At 48.5% G+C, this 15,472-nt stretch overlaps 1 protein-coding gene across 1 annotated transcript in view; it reads left to right on the plus strand.

The window, feature by feature from the left end:
* The window catches only part of LOC124028634 (iron-sulfur clusters transporter ABCB7, mitochondrial-like), a gene marked incomplete at its 5' end in the record, with an annotated part of 28,235 nt that extends 13,945 nt beyond the window's left edge, over positions 1-14,290 (plus strand). The window contains 5 exon segments of the mRNA XM_046340647.1: positions 5,475-5,646; positions 6,037-6,140; positions 8,606-8,713; positions 14,080-14,115; positions 14,117-14,290. Coding sequence (XP_046196603.1) covers positions 5,475-5,646; positions 6,037-6,140; positions 8,606-8,713; positions 14,080-14,115; positions 14,117-14,290 — 594 coding nt within the window.
* Positions 14,291-15,472: the final 1,182 nt, after the last annotated feature.

The raw sequence follows: 15,472 nt of genomic DNA on the forward strand, positions 1-15,472 counted from the left end.
CCTGATGTGTCCTGTCCTCTCCTGATGTGTCCTCTCCTGATGTGTCCTCTCCTGATGTGTCCTGTCCTCTCCTGATGTGTCCTCTCCTGATGTGTCCTCTCCTGATGTGTCCTCTCCTGACGTGTCCTGTCCTCTCCTGATCTGATGTGTCCTCTCCTGATGTGTCCTCTCCTGATGTGTCCTCTCCTGATGTGTCCTGTCCTCTCCTGATGTGTCCTCTCCTGATGTGTCCTCTCCTGATGTGTCCTGTCCTCTCCTGATGTGTCCTCTCCTGATGTGTCCTGTCCTCTCCTGATGTGTCCTCTCCTGATGTGTCCTCTCCTGATGTGTCCTGTCCTCTCCTGATGTGTCCTGTCCTCTCCTGATGTGTCCTCTCCTGATGTGTCCTCTCCTGATGTGTCCTGTCCTCTCCTGACATGTCCTGATGTGTCCTGTCCTCTCCTGACGTGTCCTCTCCTGACGTGTCCTCTCCTGACGTGTCCTCTCCTGACGTGTCCTCTCCTGACGTGTCCTGTCCTCTCCTGATCTGATGTGTCCTCTCCTGATGTGTCCTCTCCTGATGTGTCCTCTCCTGATGTGTCCTCTCCTGATGTGTCCTCTCCTGATGTGTCCTCTCCTGATGTGTCCTCTCCTGATGTGTCCTCTCCTGACGTGTCCTCTCCTGATGTGTCCTCTCCCGATGTGTCCTCTCCTGATGTGTCCTGTCCTCTCCCGATGTGTCCTGTCCTCTCCCGATGTGTCCTCTCCTGATGTGTCCTCTCCCGATGTGTCCTCTCCTGATGTGTCCTCTCCTGATGTGTCCTCTCCTGACGTGTCCTCTCCTGACGTGTCCTCTCCTGACGTGTCCTGTCCTCTCCTGACGTGTCCTGTCCTCTCCTGATCTGATGTGTCCTCTCCTGATGTGTCCTCTCCTGATGTGTCCTCTCCTGATGTGTCCTCTCCTGACGTGTCCTCTCCTGACGTGTCCTCTCCTGACGTGTCCTCTCCTGACGTGTCCTCTCCTGACGTGTCCTCTCCTGACGTGTCCTCTCCTGACGTGTCCTGTCCTCTCCTGATCTGATGTGTCCTCTCCTGATGTGTCCTCTCCTGATGTGTCCTCTCCTGATGTGTCCTCTCCTGACGTGTCCTCTCCTGACGTGTCCTCTCCTGACGTGTCCTCTCCTGACGTGTCCTCTCCTGACGTGTCCTCTCCTGACGTGTCCTCTCCTGATGTGTCCTCTCCTGATGTGTCCTCTCCTGATGTGTCCTCTCCTGATGTGTCCTCTCCTGATGTGTCCTCTCCTGATGTGTCCTCTCCTGATGTGTCCTCTCCTGATGTGTCCTCTCCTGATGTGTCCTCTCCTGAAGTGTCCTCTCCTGAAGTGTCCTCTCCTGACGTGTCCTCTCCTGACGTGTCCTCTCCTGACGTGTCCTCTCCTGACGTGTCCTCTCCTGACGTGTCCTCTCCTGACGTGTCCTCTCCTGACGTGTCCTCTCCTGACGTGTCCTCTCCTGACGTGTCCTGTCCTCTCCTGATCTGATGTGTCCTCTCCTGATGTGTCCTCTCCTGATGTGTCCTCTCCTGATGTGTCCTCTCCTGATGTGTCCTCTCCTGACGTGTCCTCTCCTGACGTGTCCTCTCCTGACGTGTCCTCTCCTGACGTGTCCTCTCCTGACGTGTCCTCTCCTGACGTGTCCTCTCCTGACGTGTCCTCTCCTGACGTGTCCTCTCCTGACGTGTCCTCTCCTGATGTGTCCTGTCCTCTCCTGATGTGTCCTGTCCTCTCCTGATGTGTCCTGTCCTCTCCTGATGTGTCCTCTCCTGATGTGTCCTCTCCTGACGTGTCCTCTCCTGACGTGTCCTCTCCTGACGTGTCCTCTCCTGACGTGTCCTCTCCTGACGTGTCCTCTCCTGACGTGTCCTCTCCTGATGTGTCCTCTCCTGATGTGTCCTCTCCTGATGTGTCCTCTCCTGATGTGTCCTCTCCTGATGTGTCCTCTCCTGACGTGTCCTCTCCTGACGTGTCCTCTCCTGACGTGTCCTCTCCTGACGTGTCCTCTCCTGATGTGTCCTCTCCTGACGTGTCCTGTCCTCTCCTGATCTGATGTGTCCTCTCCTGATGTGTCCTCTCCTGATGTGTCCTCTCCTGATGTGTCCTCTCCTGATGTGTCCTGTCCTCTCCTGATGTGTCCTCTCCTGATGTGTCCTGTCCTCTCCTGATGTGTCCTCTCCTGATGTGTCCTCTCCTGATGTGTCCTGTCCTCTCCTGATGTGTCCTCTCCTGATGTGTCCTCTCCTGATGTGTCCTCTCCTGACGTGTCCTGTCCTCTCCTGATCTGATGTGTCCTCTCCTGATGTTTCCTCTCCTGATGTGTCCTCTCCTGATGTGTCCTGTCCTCTCCTGATGTGTCCTCTCCTGATGTGTCCTGTCCTCTCCTGATGTGTCCTCTCCTGATGTGTCCTCTCCTGATGTGTCCTGTCCTCTCCTGATGTGTCCTGTCCTCTCCTGATGTGTCCTCTCCTGATGTGTCCTCTCCTGATGTGTCCTGTCCTCTCCTGATGTGTCCTCTCCTGACATGTCCTGATGTGTCCTGTCCTCTCCTGACGTGTCCTCTCCTGACGTGTCCTCTCCTGACGTGTCCTCTCCTGACGTGTCCTCTCCTGACGTGTCCTGTCCTCTCCCGATGTGTCCTCTCCTGATGTGTCCTCTCCTGATGTGTCCTCTCCCGATGTGTCCTCTCCTGATGTGTCCTCTCCTGATGTGTCCTCTCCTGATGTGTCCTCTCCTGATGTGTCCTCTCCTGATGTGTCCTCTCCTGACGTGTCCTCTCCTGACGTGTCCTCTCCTGACGTGTCCTCTCCTGACGTGTCCTCTCCTGATGTGTCCTCTCCTGATGTGTCCTCTCCTGATGTGTCCTCTCCTGATGTGTCCTGTCCTCTCCTGATGTGTCCTCTCCTGATGTGTCCTCTCCTGATGTGTCCTCTCCTGATGTGTCCTCTCCTGATGTGTCCTCTCCTGACGTGTCCTCTCCTGATGTGTCCTCTCCTGACGTGTCCTGTCCTCTCCTGATCTGATGTGTCCTCTCCTGATGTGTCCTCTCCTGATGTGTCCTCTCCTGATGTGTCCTCTCCTGATGTGTCCTCTCCTGACGTGTCCTCTCCTGACGTGTCCTCTCCTGACGTGTCCTCTCCTGACGTGTCCTCTCCTGACGTGTCCTCTCCTGACGTGTCCTCTCCTGACGTGTCCTCTCCTGACGTGTCCTCTCCTGATGTGTCCTCTCCTGATGTGTCCTCTCCTGATGTGTCCTCTCCTGACGTGTCCTCTCCTGACGTGTCCTCTCCTGACGTGTCCTCTCCTGACGTGTCCTCTCCTGACGTGTCCTCTCCTGACGTGTCCTCTCCTGACGTGTCCTCTCCTGACGTGTCCTCTCCTGATGTGTCCTCTCCTGATGTGTCCTCTCCTGATGTGTCCTCTCCTGATGTGTCCTCTCCTGATGTGTCCTCTCCTGATGTGTCCTCTCCTGATGTGTCCTCTCCTGATGTGTCCTCTCCTGATGTGTCCTCTCCTGACGTGTCCTCTCCTGACGTGTCCTCTCCTGATGTGTCCTCTCCTGACGTGTCCTGTCCTCTCCTGATCTGATGTGTCCTCTCCTGATGTGTCCTCTCCTGATGTGTCCTCTCCTGATGTGTCCTCTCCTGATGTGTCCTCTCCTGATGTGTCCTCTCCTGATGTGTCCTCTCCTGATGTGTCCTCTCCTGATGTGTCCTCTCCTGATGTGTCCTCTCCTGATGTGTCCTCTCCTGATGTGTCCTCTCCTGATGTGTCCTGATGTGTCCTCTCCTGATGTGTCCTGATGTGTCCTCTCCTGATGTGTCCTGATGTGTCCTCTCCTGATGTGTCCTCTCCTGATGTGTCCTCTCCTGATGTGTCCTGTCCTCTCCTGATGTGTCCTCTCCTGATGTGTCCTGTCCTCTCCTGATGTGTCCTCTCCTGATGTGTCCTCTCCTGATGTGTCCTCTCCTGATGTGTCCTCTCCTGATGTGTCCTCTCCTGATGTTTCCTCTCCTGATGTTTCCTCTCCTGATGTGTCCTCTCCTGATGTGTCCTCTCCTGATGTGTCCTCTCCTGATGTGTCCTCTCCTGATGTGTCCTCTCCTGATGTGTCCTCTCCTGACGTGTCCTCTCCTGATGTGTCCTCTCCTGATGTGTCCTCTCCTGATGTGTCCTCTCCTGATGTGTCCTCTCCTGATGTGTCCTCTCCTGATGTGTCCTCTCCTGATGTGTCCTCTCCTGATGTGTCCTGTCCTCTCCTGATGTGTCCTCTCCTGATGTGTCCTCTCCTGACGTGTCCTGTCCTCTCCTGATCTGATGTGTCCTCTCCCGATGTGTCCTCTCCTGATGTGTCCTCTCCTGATGTGTCCTGTCCTCTCCTGATGTGTCCTCTCCTGATGTGTCCTCTCCTGACGTGTCCTGTCCTCTCCTGATCTGATGTGTCCTCTCCTGATGTGTCCTCTCCTGATGTGTCCTCTCCTGATGTGTCCTGTCCTCTCCTGATGTGTCCTCTCCTGATGTGTCCTCTCCTGATGTGTCCTCTCCTGATGTGTCCTCTCCTGATGTGTCCTGTCCTCTCCTGATGTGTCCTGTCCTCTCCTGATGTGTCCTCTCCTGATGTGTCCTCTCCTGATGTGTCCTGTCCTCTCCTGATGTGTCCTCTCCTGACATGTCCTGATGTGTCCTGTCCTCTCCTGACGTGTCCTCTCCTGACGTGTCCTCTCCTGACGTGTCCTCTCCTGACGTGTCCTCTCCTGACGTGTCCTGTCCTCTCCTGATCTGATGTGTCCTCTCCTGATGTGTCCTCTCCTGATGTGTCCTCTCCTGATGTGTCCTCTCCTGATGTGTCCTCTCCTGATGTGTCCTCTCCTGATGTGTCCTCTCCTGATGTGTCCTCTCCTGATGTGTCCTCTCCTGACGTGTCCTCTCCTGATGTGTCCTCTCCCGATGTGTCCTCTCCCGATGTGTCCTGTCCTCTCCCGATGTGTCCTCTCCTGATGTGTCCTCTCCTGATGTGTCCTCTCCTGATGTGTCCTCTCCCGATGTGTCCTCTCCTGATGTGTCCTCTCCTGATGTGTCCTCTCCTGATGTGTCCTCTCCTGATGTGTCCTCTCCTGATGTGTCCTCTCCTGATGTGTCCTCTCCTGATGTGTCCTCTCCTGATGTGTCCTCTCCTGATGTGTGTCCTCCTGATGTGTCCTCTCCTGATGTGTCCTCTCCCGATGTGTCCTCTCCTGATGTGTCCTCTCCTGATGTGTCCTCTCCTGATGTGTCCTCTCCTGATGTGTCCTCTCCTGATGTGTCCTCTCCTGATGTGTCCTGATGTGTCCTCTCCTGATGTGTCCTCTCCTGATGTGTCCTCTCCTCAAGTTGAGCTGACGGTATTGATTGACTGTACTGTTTCCTCCCTCACTCTGTCTCTCTACCCTCCTCCCTACCCAGGATGCAGTGCTCTTCCACAACACCATCTTCTACAACCTTCAGTACGGGAACATCAACGCCACGCCAGAGGAGGTGTACCAGGTGGCACGGCTGGCAGGGATCCACGATGCCATCCTTAGGATGCCCCACGGATACGACACTCAGGTCGGCGAGAGGGGACTCAAACTGTCAGGTGGGTCAGACACCCTGGTCGGGAGAGGGGACTCAAACTGTCAGGTGGGTCAGACACACCCTGGTCGGGAGAGGGGACTCAAACTCTCAGGTAGGTCAGACACCCTGGTCGGGAGAGGGGACTCCAACTCCCAGGTAGGTCAGACACCCTGGTCGGGAGAGGGGACTCAAATATCTACCTCAAATAGACTGCATTATTGACTTGCTGTTATATCTCTGCTGTTGTCTTTCAGGGCAGCATTATTGACTTGCTGTGTGTGTTTCAGGACAGCATTATTGACTTGCTGTTATATCTCTGCTGTTGTGTTTCAGGACAGCATTATTGACTTGCTGTTATGTCTCTGTTGTCGTGTTTCAGGACAGCATTATTGACTTGCTGTGTGTGTTTCAGGTGGGGAGAAGCAGCGTGTGGCCATAGCCAGGGCCATACTGAAGAACCCTCCTATCCTGCTGTATGATGAAGCTACCTCCTCACTGGACTCTATCACTGAGGAGGTAACCCCCCCACACACACACACACACACACACACACACACACACACACACACACACACACACACACACACACACACACACACACACACACACACACACACACACACACACCCACACACCCCCCACACACACACACACACACACACACACACACACACACACACACACACACACACACACACACACACACACACACACACACACACACACACACACACACACACACAGACACACACACCCACCCAGAATCAGCTGTTGTCTCTTCTGCAGCTCAGTTTACCAACCAACCAATCAGCTGCGTAGATGTTAGGGGATAGAGTTCACTGTGCCCTGAAGTTGGAGAGAACAGGCCACATGTCCTGTTCTAGTTTCATACTGAATTACATGTAGATGTGTACTGCTTTCTTATTGTGAAGCTTTTTATATGGGTATATGTAAATAGCATCAGGAGCACACAGGAGTGGGCAGGAGGGGGGATGATGACAGGAGATATTGCTGGCTGCTGCTGTGTTGACTTAGTGGTTTTAATGACATTTTCTCAGAGAAACCGGCTTCATATATATGCTGCCTGTCATATTGGCATCGGTGTACTCCTAGAACATGCTAGAACTATTTCTAACACTTGATGTTCCTGTGTTGTTTCTCTACAGTGTTCTAGAACTATTTCTAACACTTGATGTTCCTGTGTTGTTTCTCTACAGTGTTCTAGAACTATTTCTAACACTTGATGTTCCTGTGTTGTTTCTCTACAGTGTTCTAGAACTATTTCTAACACTTGATGTTCCTGTGTTGTTTCTCTACAGTGTTCTAGAACTATTTCTAACACTTGATGTTCCTGTGTTGTTTCTCTAAAGTGTTCTAGAACTATTTCTAACACTTGATGTTCCTGTGCTCCATAATAATGGAGCTGTAGGGGATGGCTGCCATTTTACGGGCTCCTAACTAATGATGCACCGATATGACATTTTTGGCCGATATCGATATTTTCCTTCCCAAAAAAAACTATACTTTCTGGAAACATTCTGGAAATCATTCTTCATGTTCCTGTGTTGTTCTAGACCAGACATGGGCAAACTACGGCCCGCGGGCCACAAACGGCCCGTTAGGCTTTTTAATCCGGCCCGCTGAACTTGTCCAAATTATAGTAAAAACCTCCTTTTTCCCCTTTCCTGCAATGCCCACGTTTCCCCAATAGATGGCGCACTCAAAACACATTGACCGTTGTTGGAGTGGCGCGTATTTCTCTTTATTTCACTTTAATTTTCACTTCGTTTCACGTCACCATTAAGCCCTTCTGTGAAAATGAGCGGACCAAAGAGAAGGAAAGTGGACAGCGAATGCCGAGTGTTTAATAAGGAGTGGACAACAAAATACTTCTTCACTGAAGTCCGATCAACGGCTGTATGTCTGATATGCCAAGAAGCTGTTGCGGTTTTCAAAGAGTACAATATCAGCCGTCACTTTGCCACGAAGCATGCAAACTATGCTAGCAAGCAGTCGACACAAGAACGGGCGGCTACTGCTCAGAGGTTGGCAGCTAATTTACAGAGCAATGCGCATTTACGCACAGCAGCAGTACAGTAGCTTAATTAACACGCCGCACATCGCTCTTAATTTAAATGTAAATTTTCAGCTGCAGGTAGGATATTTAATACAGCCTATGTCTGTGTGCTTGGCAACGATACACGTGTACTGTTTGCGCGTGAAGGCGAGGGCGTCCGTGGCGAGTTTGTAAAGCGCGCGGTCAGGACAATCCATCCGTGATTTTGCGGAGTTTAACACAAGTAGATATTATTGAGCTTGAGTATTTCGTTGTGTAATAATATGTTTTGAATGTTGAAAGTGATTCCATTTTTCAATAAATGTTGATTTCTTTAACTTTGCACCTTCGATTGAAACTTATTAAAAACAGACGCAATCTTGATAAATCACAGTGCGTATGTTATTTTAATCTATTTACATTTCCTCCTCCCAGTATCTGCGAAATAGTATGGAAATGCCATATCTTGCATATTCCTTGAGACAAATTTATTAACTGATAAGGGCTATTTTTCACATTTGAAAGACAGTTAATAAATTGGGTTGTAGTGTTCTTACTGTGCTATGAGGTTTGCACACACTACATTTAATGCTTTAGTATATCCGGCCCAAACACTCCCTCCAAATGCTCCTGGCCCGGCCCCTCTGTCAAATTTTAGAACCCATTGTGGCCCGCGAGTCAAAAAGTTTGCCCACCTCTGTTCTAGACCCTTCTAGAACTATTTGTAACATTCAATGTTTCTGTGTTGTAGAAAGTTCTAGAACTATTTCTAATACTTGGTGTTCCTGTGTTGTTCTGGAACATTCTAGAACTGTTTCTAATACTTTATGTTCCTCTACAAAATTCGAATACAATTTTGAATAATTCATTCTAAAGCGTTCCAGAACTATTTCTAATACTTCATGTTGATTCTGTGTACTTCTAGAACATTCTTAGTTCCATGAAGGGTCTGGTCCAGGACCGGACGTCCGTGTTTATCGCTCACAGACTGTCCACCATCGTAGACGCAGACGAGATCATCGTACTCAACAAGGTAAGAAGACCTTCTCATAGTGATTATTCCAAGGAGGGATTTTATTTTATTTTTTAAAACTTTTCCCGTTGAAAAGCGTTATCCCAAGTATAAATACAGAAAATTACGCACACTGAAGGGTTAAAAAAAAACATTTGGGAACAAAACAATTTTATTTTATACAACTGCAAACTTCAAGGAGTAGTTATATACTTGGGATATATTATTTTTTATCAGTTAAGAACAATTTCTTATTTACAATGACGGCCTAGGAACAGTGGGTTAACATCCTTGTTCAGGGGCAGAACAACAGATTTTTACCATGTCAGCTCGGGGATTTGATCCAGCAACCTTTTGATTGCTGGCCCAACACTCTAACCACTAGGCAACCTGCTGCCCCGAATAGCACTTTTCAACAGGAAATGTTCAAAAATCACTGGACGTGTTTTAAGATTTGGGATATTAGACCACGATTTCTTCTACCTCGAATAACATTCAGGTCCCAAATCTTTTCCAAAATGTCCCTGGCACATTTGGTTGATATTCCATCCACCAGGACAACCTGCAACACATCAGAACCCTTGAGACCGCATCATTAAAACCATCGTTAGTAAAGTTGAAAACACTCGTTATATACCGACTACCTGAGACCACTAGAACAGTAATGTTGAAAACACTCGTTATATACCGACTACCTGAGACCACTAGAACAGTAATGTTGAAAACACTCGTTATATACCGACTACCTGAGACCACTAGAACAGTAATGTTGAAAACACTTGTTATTTAGATAATGAGACCACTAGAACAGTAATGTTGAAAACACTGTTAAGCTTGAGACCACTAGAACAGTTGTGATCACCTTTGTTCTGAAGATATCAGCGTCACTACCTGAGACCACTAGAACAGTAATAAAACACTCGTTAAAACTACCAGACTAAACACAGAATCAACATTATACTACCTGTGTAGAACAGTTGACTGCAAAACACTCGTTATATACCGTACCTGAAAACTGAGATGACTGCAAGATAAATGAGTATAGGCTGAAAACTGAGATGACTGAACAGTAAAGTTGAAAACAAGATAAATAGAGTTAGGCTGAAAACTGAGATGACTAAACATAAATCAACATTATTAGGTTGAAAATTTGACTGCAAAATAGTGTAGGCTGAAAACTGAGATGACTGCAAGATAAATAGAGTATAGGCTGAAAACTGAGATGACTGCAAGATAAATAGAGTATAGGTTGAAAACTGAGATGACTGCAATAAATAGAGTATAGGTTGAAAACTGAGATGACTGCACGATAAATAGAGTATATGTTGAAAACTGAGATGACTGCACGATAGAGTATAGGCTGAAAACTGAGATGACTGCACGATAAATAGAGTATATGTTGAAAACCGAGATGACTGCAAGATAAATAGAGTATATGTTGAAAACCGAGATGACTGCAAGATAAATAGAGTATAGGCTGAAAACTGAGATGACTGCACAATAAATACAGTATAGGCTGAAAACTGAGATGACTGCAAGATAAATATTGTACAGAGATCTTCCTGTACTCGGAAGAATGTCTCTGGTGGTAAACTGGATACATTGTGGTATCGTCGTTGTGTGTTAGACTGGATCCGTCGTCCCTCCTTCCCTAGCCCACGTTTACAGCGGCAGCTGCTAACTCAACGGCTAGGAGGTATCACTTCTGTAGTGAATAAGAGTTCAACGTTCATACCATTCGCAACCAAAGCTCACGCTGAGATTGGCTTCGTTCTGTAGTTATTATCTGAACCCTTCTGACATCGGATCGTCGTAATAATGTACCCGAACAGTTATTATCTGAACCCTTCTGACATCGGATCGGCGTCCTGATGTACTCGGAACAGAAAGTTATTTTTTCGTCAAGGGCTTATATAGTGGAGGGAGAGAAGGGTGTGTTTCATAGTTTATAACCAAGGTCTCTTCACAGGGGCGGGCCACTGATTGAGCAGAGCTCTAACCTTATGAAAACCCAATTCTCTCATTTGGAAGCTAAAATTACATTTAATCTTTTCACAAATAGTTTCATATTTAAACATTTAAATTGCACAGCAATTCCATGTGAATCTGATCTTTCCAAGATAGAGTTTATGCCATCCTATCATTAATAAGAATGTCTCAGATGACAACCAAACTGACATCATATTCATTAAGTACCAACACATTTTTTCAGCTGGTTGGATTGCCGAAATATGCTTCCTTTCCCCCTAACTTTTGATGTTCCCCGACTCTCTATGTTTAACAAAGGGATTTTCAATAGTCACATCGGTAGAGTTGAGAGAGGAAAAAGGGCAAAGGTATTTATGGGGGTCATAAACCTCCCCCTCAGGTCAACCTCATGACAGATCGTACATGTAACTTTGGACAGCCAGCCAACTAACGTTAGCTAGCTAGCTAACTGTACGCTTTAACTTGCAATGAAAACGACTTTCTGACAAAATTATAAACATATAATATCTGGAAATGTATACTGAACAAAAATATAAACGCAACATGCAAGAATTTAAACGTTTCTATTGAGTTACAGTTCATATAAGGAAATCATTTGGTTAATTTGGTCGTGATCTATGGATTTCAAATGACTGGGTAACGGCACAGCCATGGTTGGGCCTTGGAGGGAATAGGCCCACCCACTGGGGTACCAGGCCCACTCACTGGGGTACTAGGCCCACCCACTGGGGTACCAGGCCCACTCACTGGGGTACTAGGCCCACTCACTGGGGTACCAGGCCCACTCACTGGGGTACCAGGCCCACTCACTGGGGTACCAGGCCCACTCACTGGGGTACCAGGCCCACTCACTGGGGTACTAGGCCCACTCACTGGGGTACTAGGCCCACCCACTGGGGTACCAGGCCCACCCACTGGGGTACCAGGCCCACCCACTGGGGTACCAGGCCCACCCACTGGGGTACTAGGCCCACTCACTGGGGTACCAGGCCCACCCACTGGGGTACCAGGCCCACCCACTGGGGTACCAGGCCCACCCACTGGGGTACTAGGCCCAGCCACTGGGGTACCAGGCCCACCCACTGGGGTACTAGGCCCACCCACTGGGGTACTAGGCCCACCCACTGGGGTAGCAGGTAGCCTAGTGGTTAGAGCGTTGGACTATTAACATACATACTGTAGGTGATCAGACAGTCACATACTGTAGGTGTATGTAGATCGGCAGGTAGCCTAGTGGTTAGAGAGTTGGGCCAGTAACCGAAAGGTTGCAGTATTGAATCTCTGAGCTGACAAGGTAAAAATCCGTCCTTCTGCCCCTGATCAAGTCTCTGTTCCTAAGCCGTCATTGAAAATAAGAATGTGTTTATAACTGACTTGCCCAGTTAAATAAAGGTAAAATAACATTAAAAACATACTGAGCAGCTCATTATAGACAGTCCTTCGTGACAGACCAATCCAAACTCATCTCTTGGCATGTTCGGCCCATCCATTTTCTCGGCCAATCATGGCTAGCGGGAAGGTTTCTGACTTTTTCAGAGGCGAAACCAACTAGGCTCGTAATTTAACAATTGCATTTGGATTTACAGATGGCATATAAGTTTGTTATTAAGGCACATGAAAGTTCAAATGTTCCATAAGACATTTCTGACCAAAATGCATGTTCTCCTGTGAAGTAGTGACACGTGCGACACACTCTTAGTTTCCTGAAACGAGTTACAATTATAGGATAGGCATTAGAATGAGATGCCTCAATAATAGCTACTATCCGTGGTAGGCCTAATATCTATCTAGGAGCTGATCTGTCGTCAGTATTGTGGAATAATTCTAGTGTTAAGGAAAGATTTGAATAGCGAAATCTGATCCGAGAGCAGCACTCCCTTTCTTTCGATCCTATCAGTATCGACAAATGCCTCAACAACACACTTAGCGAAGGTCCTCAACAACACACTTAGCGAAGGTCCTCAACAACACACTTAGCGAAGGTCCTCAACAACACACTTAGCGAAGGTCCTCAACAACACACTTAGCGAAGGTCCTCAACAACACACTTAGCGAAGGCTCTCAACAACACACTTAGCGAAGGCTCTCAACAACACACTTAGCGAAGGCTCTCAACAACACACGTAGCAAAGGCTCTCAACAACACATTTAGCGAAGGTCCTCAACAACACACTTAGCGAAGGTCCTCAACAACACACTTAGCGAAGGTCCTCAACAACACACTTAGCGAAGGCTCTCAACAACACACTTAGCGAAGGTCCTCAACAACACACTTAGCGAAGGTCCTCAACAACACACAACCCTCGCTAAGTTTAGTTAGTTATGTACCTCTTTTGGCTACTATATTTATTGAGGTAGTGTTCTCACTTACAACATTAATCTAGTGAGGTAGGAGGAGAGAGGAATGAGGAGAGGGGGTTGAGGTTTGGTTTGTCTTAGCTCTTTGAAAGCTGTTGGTGATGTTTTCCATGTTCCCCCGTGAGCAGAGGCAGAGCGTCAGATGGAGAGATCAGAAGGTCGTCGTGGCGAGGAGGCGTGTTATTCCGTGTCGCCATGGTGTCGGCTCGTTAAGTCACAGAGTTAGAAACAGTCAGTTACGTGCATGCCCACGGTGCCAACACTTCTGCCTCGCTCCCTGGGGGTGGGATACTTTTATTACTGAGTGGGTGGACGGTTGAGGGAGGGACGGGAGGAGGGGTGTGTGCTGCTGTCGTGTGCCAGTAGGGAAGAGTCAGTTAGAGAGGAGGGTTTCAGAGACAGAGAGTAGGGAAGAGTCAGGTAGAGAGGGGAGGGTTTCAGAGAGACAGAGAGTAGGGAAGAGTCAGGTAGAGAGGAGGGTTTCAGGAGACAGAGAGTAGGGAAGAGTCAGGTAGAGAGGGAGGGTTTCAGAGACCGAGAGTAGGGAAGAGTCAGGTAGAGAGGGAGGGTTTCAGAGACAGAGAGTAGGGAAGAGTCAGGGTAGAGAGGGAGGGTTTCAGAGACAGAGAGTAGGGAAGAGTCAGGTAGAGAGGAGGGTTTCAGAGACAGAGAGTAGGGAAGAGTCGGGTAGAGAGGGAGGGTTTCAGAGACAGAGAGTAGGGAAGAGTCAGGTAGAGAGGGAGGGTTTCAGAGACAGAGAGTAGGGAAGAGTCAGGTAGAGAGGGAGGGTTTCAGAGACAGAGAGAGTAGGGAAGAGTCAGGTAGAGAGGGAGGGATTCAGGGAGACGGAGAGTTGACTATTCATCACTGTAGAGTTGATATTATAATTAATTCTCGATGTCTCCCATTCAATACTGCATTCTGTGTCAAAGTCCTTTTTTTATGGACTTCAGTCGGACTCAACTAGACTTTATAGTAGAATAATCCTCTGTCTCTCCCCTCTCTCTGTCCTTCTCCCTCTGTCTCCCCTCCTCCTCCAGGGTAAGATAGCAGAGCGAGGGACCACCACTCTCTCCTGGCGACTCAGGCTCTCTGTACGCTGACCTGTGGAACACTCAGAACAGTAAGATACTGAACATTAAGAACAGCCCGGTGGAACTGCAGCCAGAAAGCCAGAAGGAGGAGGAGAGGAAGAAACTACAGGAGGAGATCATGAACAGTGTCAAGGGCTGTGGGAACTGCTCCTGTTGAGAGAGGAGAGAAAGGACATCCCTCAATTACCGTCCCTCCCTTTCTCCTTCCTTCACTCACTGACAGCCTGCCCTCAGTACTTAGTCTCTTTCAGGGGAGGGGGCATCTACACCTCTCCATCTCACTCCTGCCACAACAAACCCTGGGCTGACTGCCCTCCCCTTGCTCCTCTTGAGAAGGCGATTGGTGGCGAAGAGGAGACTGAGAAGGAAGCTTATCTGCCATTGGCTGATGTCTACAGAGAGGCAGTGTTCATCTACCAATCATCTCAGGACAAATCACGCATAAGAGATCTTGTATATGATGACATCATGGTGTATAGGATTGAGTAAGAACAGGGCTGATGGACTGAGTAAGAACAGGACTGATGGACTGAAGTAAGAACAGGACTGATGGACTGAGTAAGAACAGAGACTGATGGACTGAGTAAGAACAGGACTGATGGACTGAGCTAGAAACTAGGACTGATGGACTAGTAAGAACAGGGCTGATGGACTGAGTAAGAGCAGGGCTGATGGACTGAGTAAGAACAGGGCTGATGGACTGAGTAAGAACAGGGACTGATGGACTGAAAGAACAGGACTGATGGACTGAAGTAGAGGCTGAGACTGATGGACTGAAGTAGAAACAGGAGCTGATAGACTGAAGTAGAACAGGACTGATGGACTGAGTAAGAACAGGGCTGATGGACTGAGTAAGAACAGGACTGAGTAAGAACAGGGCTGATGGATTGAGTAAGAACAGGGCTGATGGACTGAGTAAGAACAGGACTGATGGACTGAGTAAGAACAGGACTGATGGACTGAGTAAGAACAGGGCTGATGGACTGAGTAAGAACAGGACTGAGTAAGAACAGGGCTGATGGATTGAGTAAGAACAGGACTGATGGACTGAGTAAGAACAGGACTGATGGACTGAGTAAGAACAGGGCTGATGGACTGAGTAAGAACAGGACTGATGGACTGAGTAAGAACAGGGCTGATGGACTGAGTAAGAACAGGACTGATGGACTGAGTAAGAACAGGACTGAGTAAGAACAGGGCTGATGGATTGAGTAAGAACAGGACTGATGGACTGAGTAAGAACAGGACTGATGGACTGAGTAAGAACAGGACTGATGGACTGAGTAAGAACAGGGCTGATGGACTGAGTAAGAACAGGGCTGATGGATTGAGTAAGAAC

Source organism: Oncorhynchus gorbuscha, unplaced genomic scaffold (genome assembly GCF_021184085.1).
Source record: "Oncorhynchus gorbuscha isolate QuinsamMale2020 ecotype Even-year unplaced genomic scaffold, OgorEven_v1.0 Un_scaffold_4551, whole genome shotgun sequence".
NCBI classification, from domain to species: Eukaryota; Metazoa; Chordata; class Actinopteri; order Salmoniformes; family Salmonidae; genus Oncorhynchus; species Oncorhynchus gorbuscha.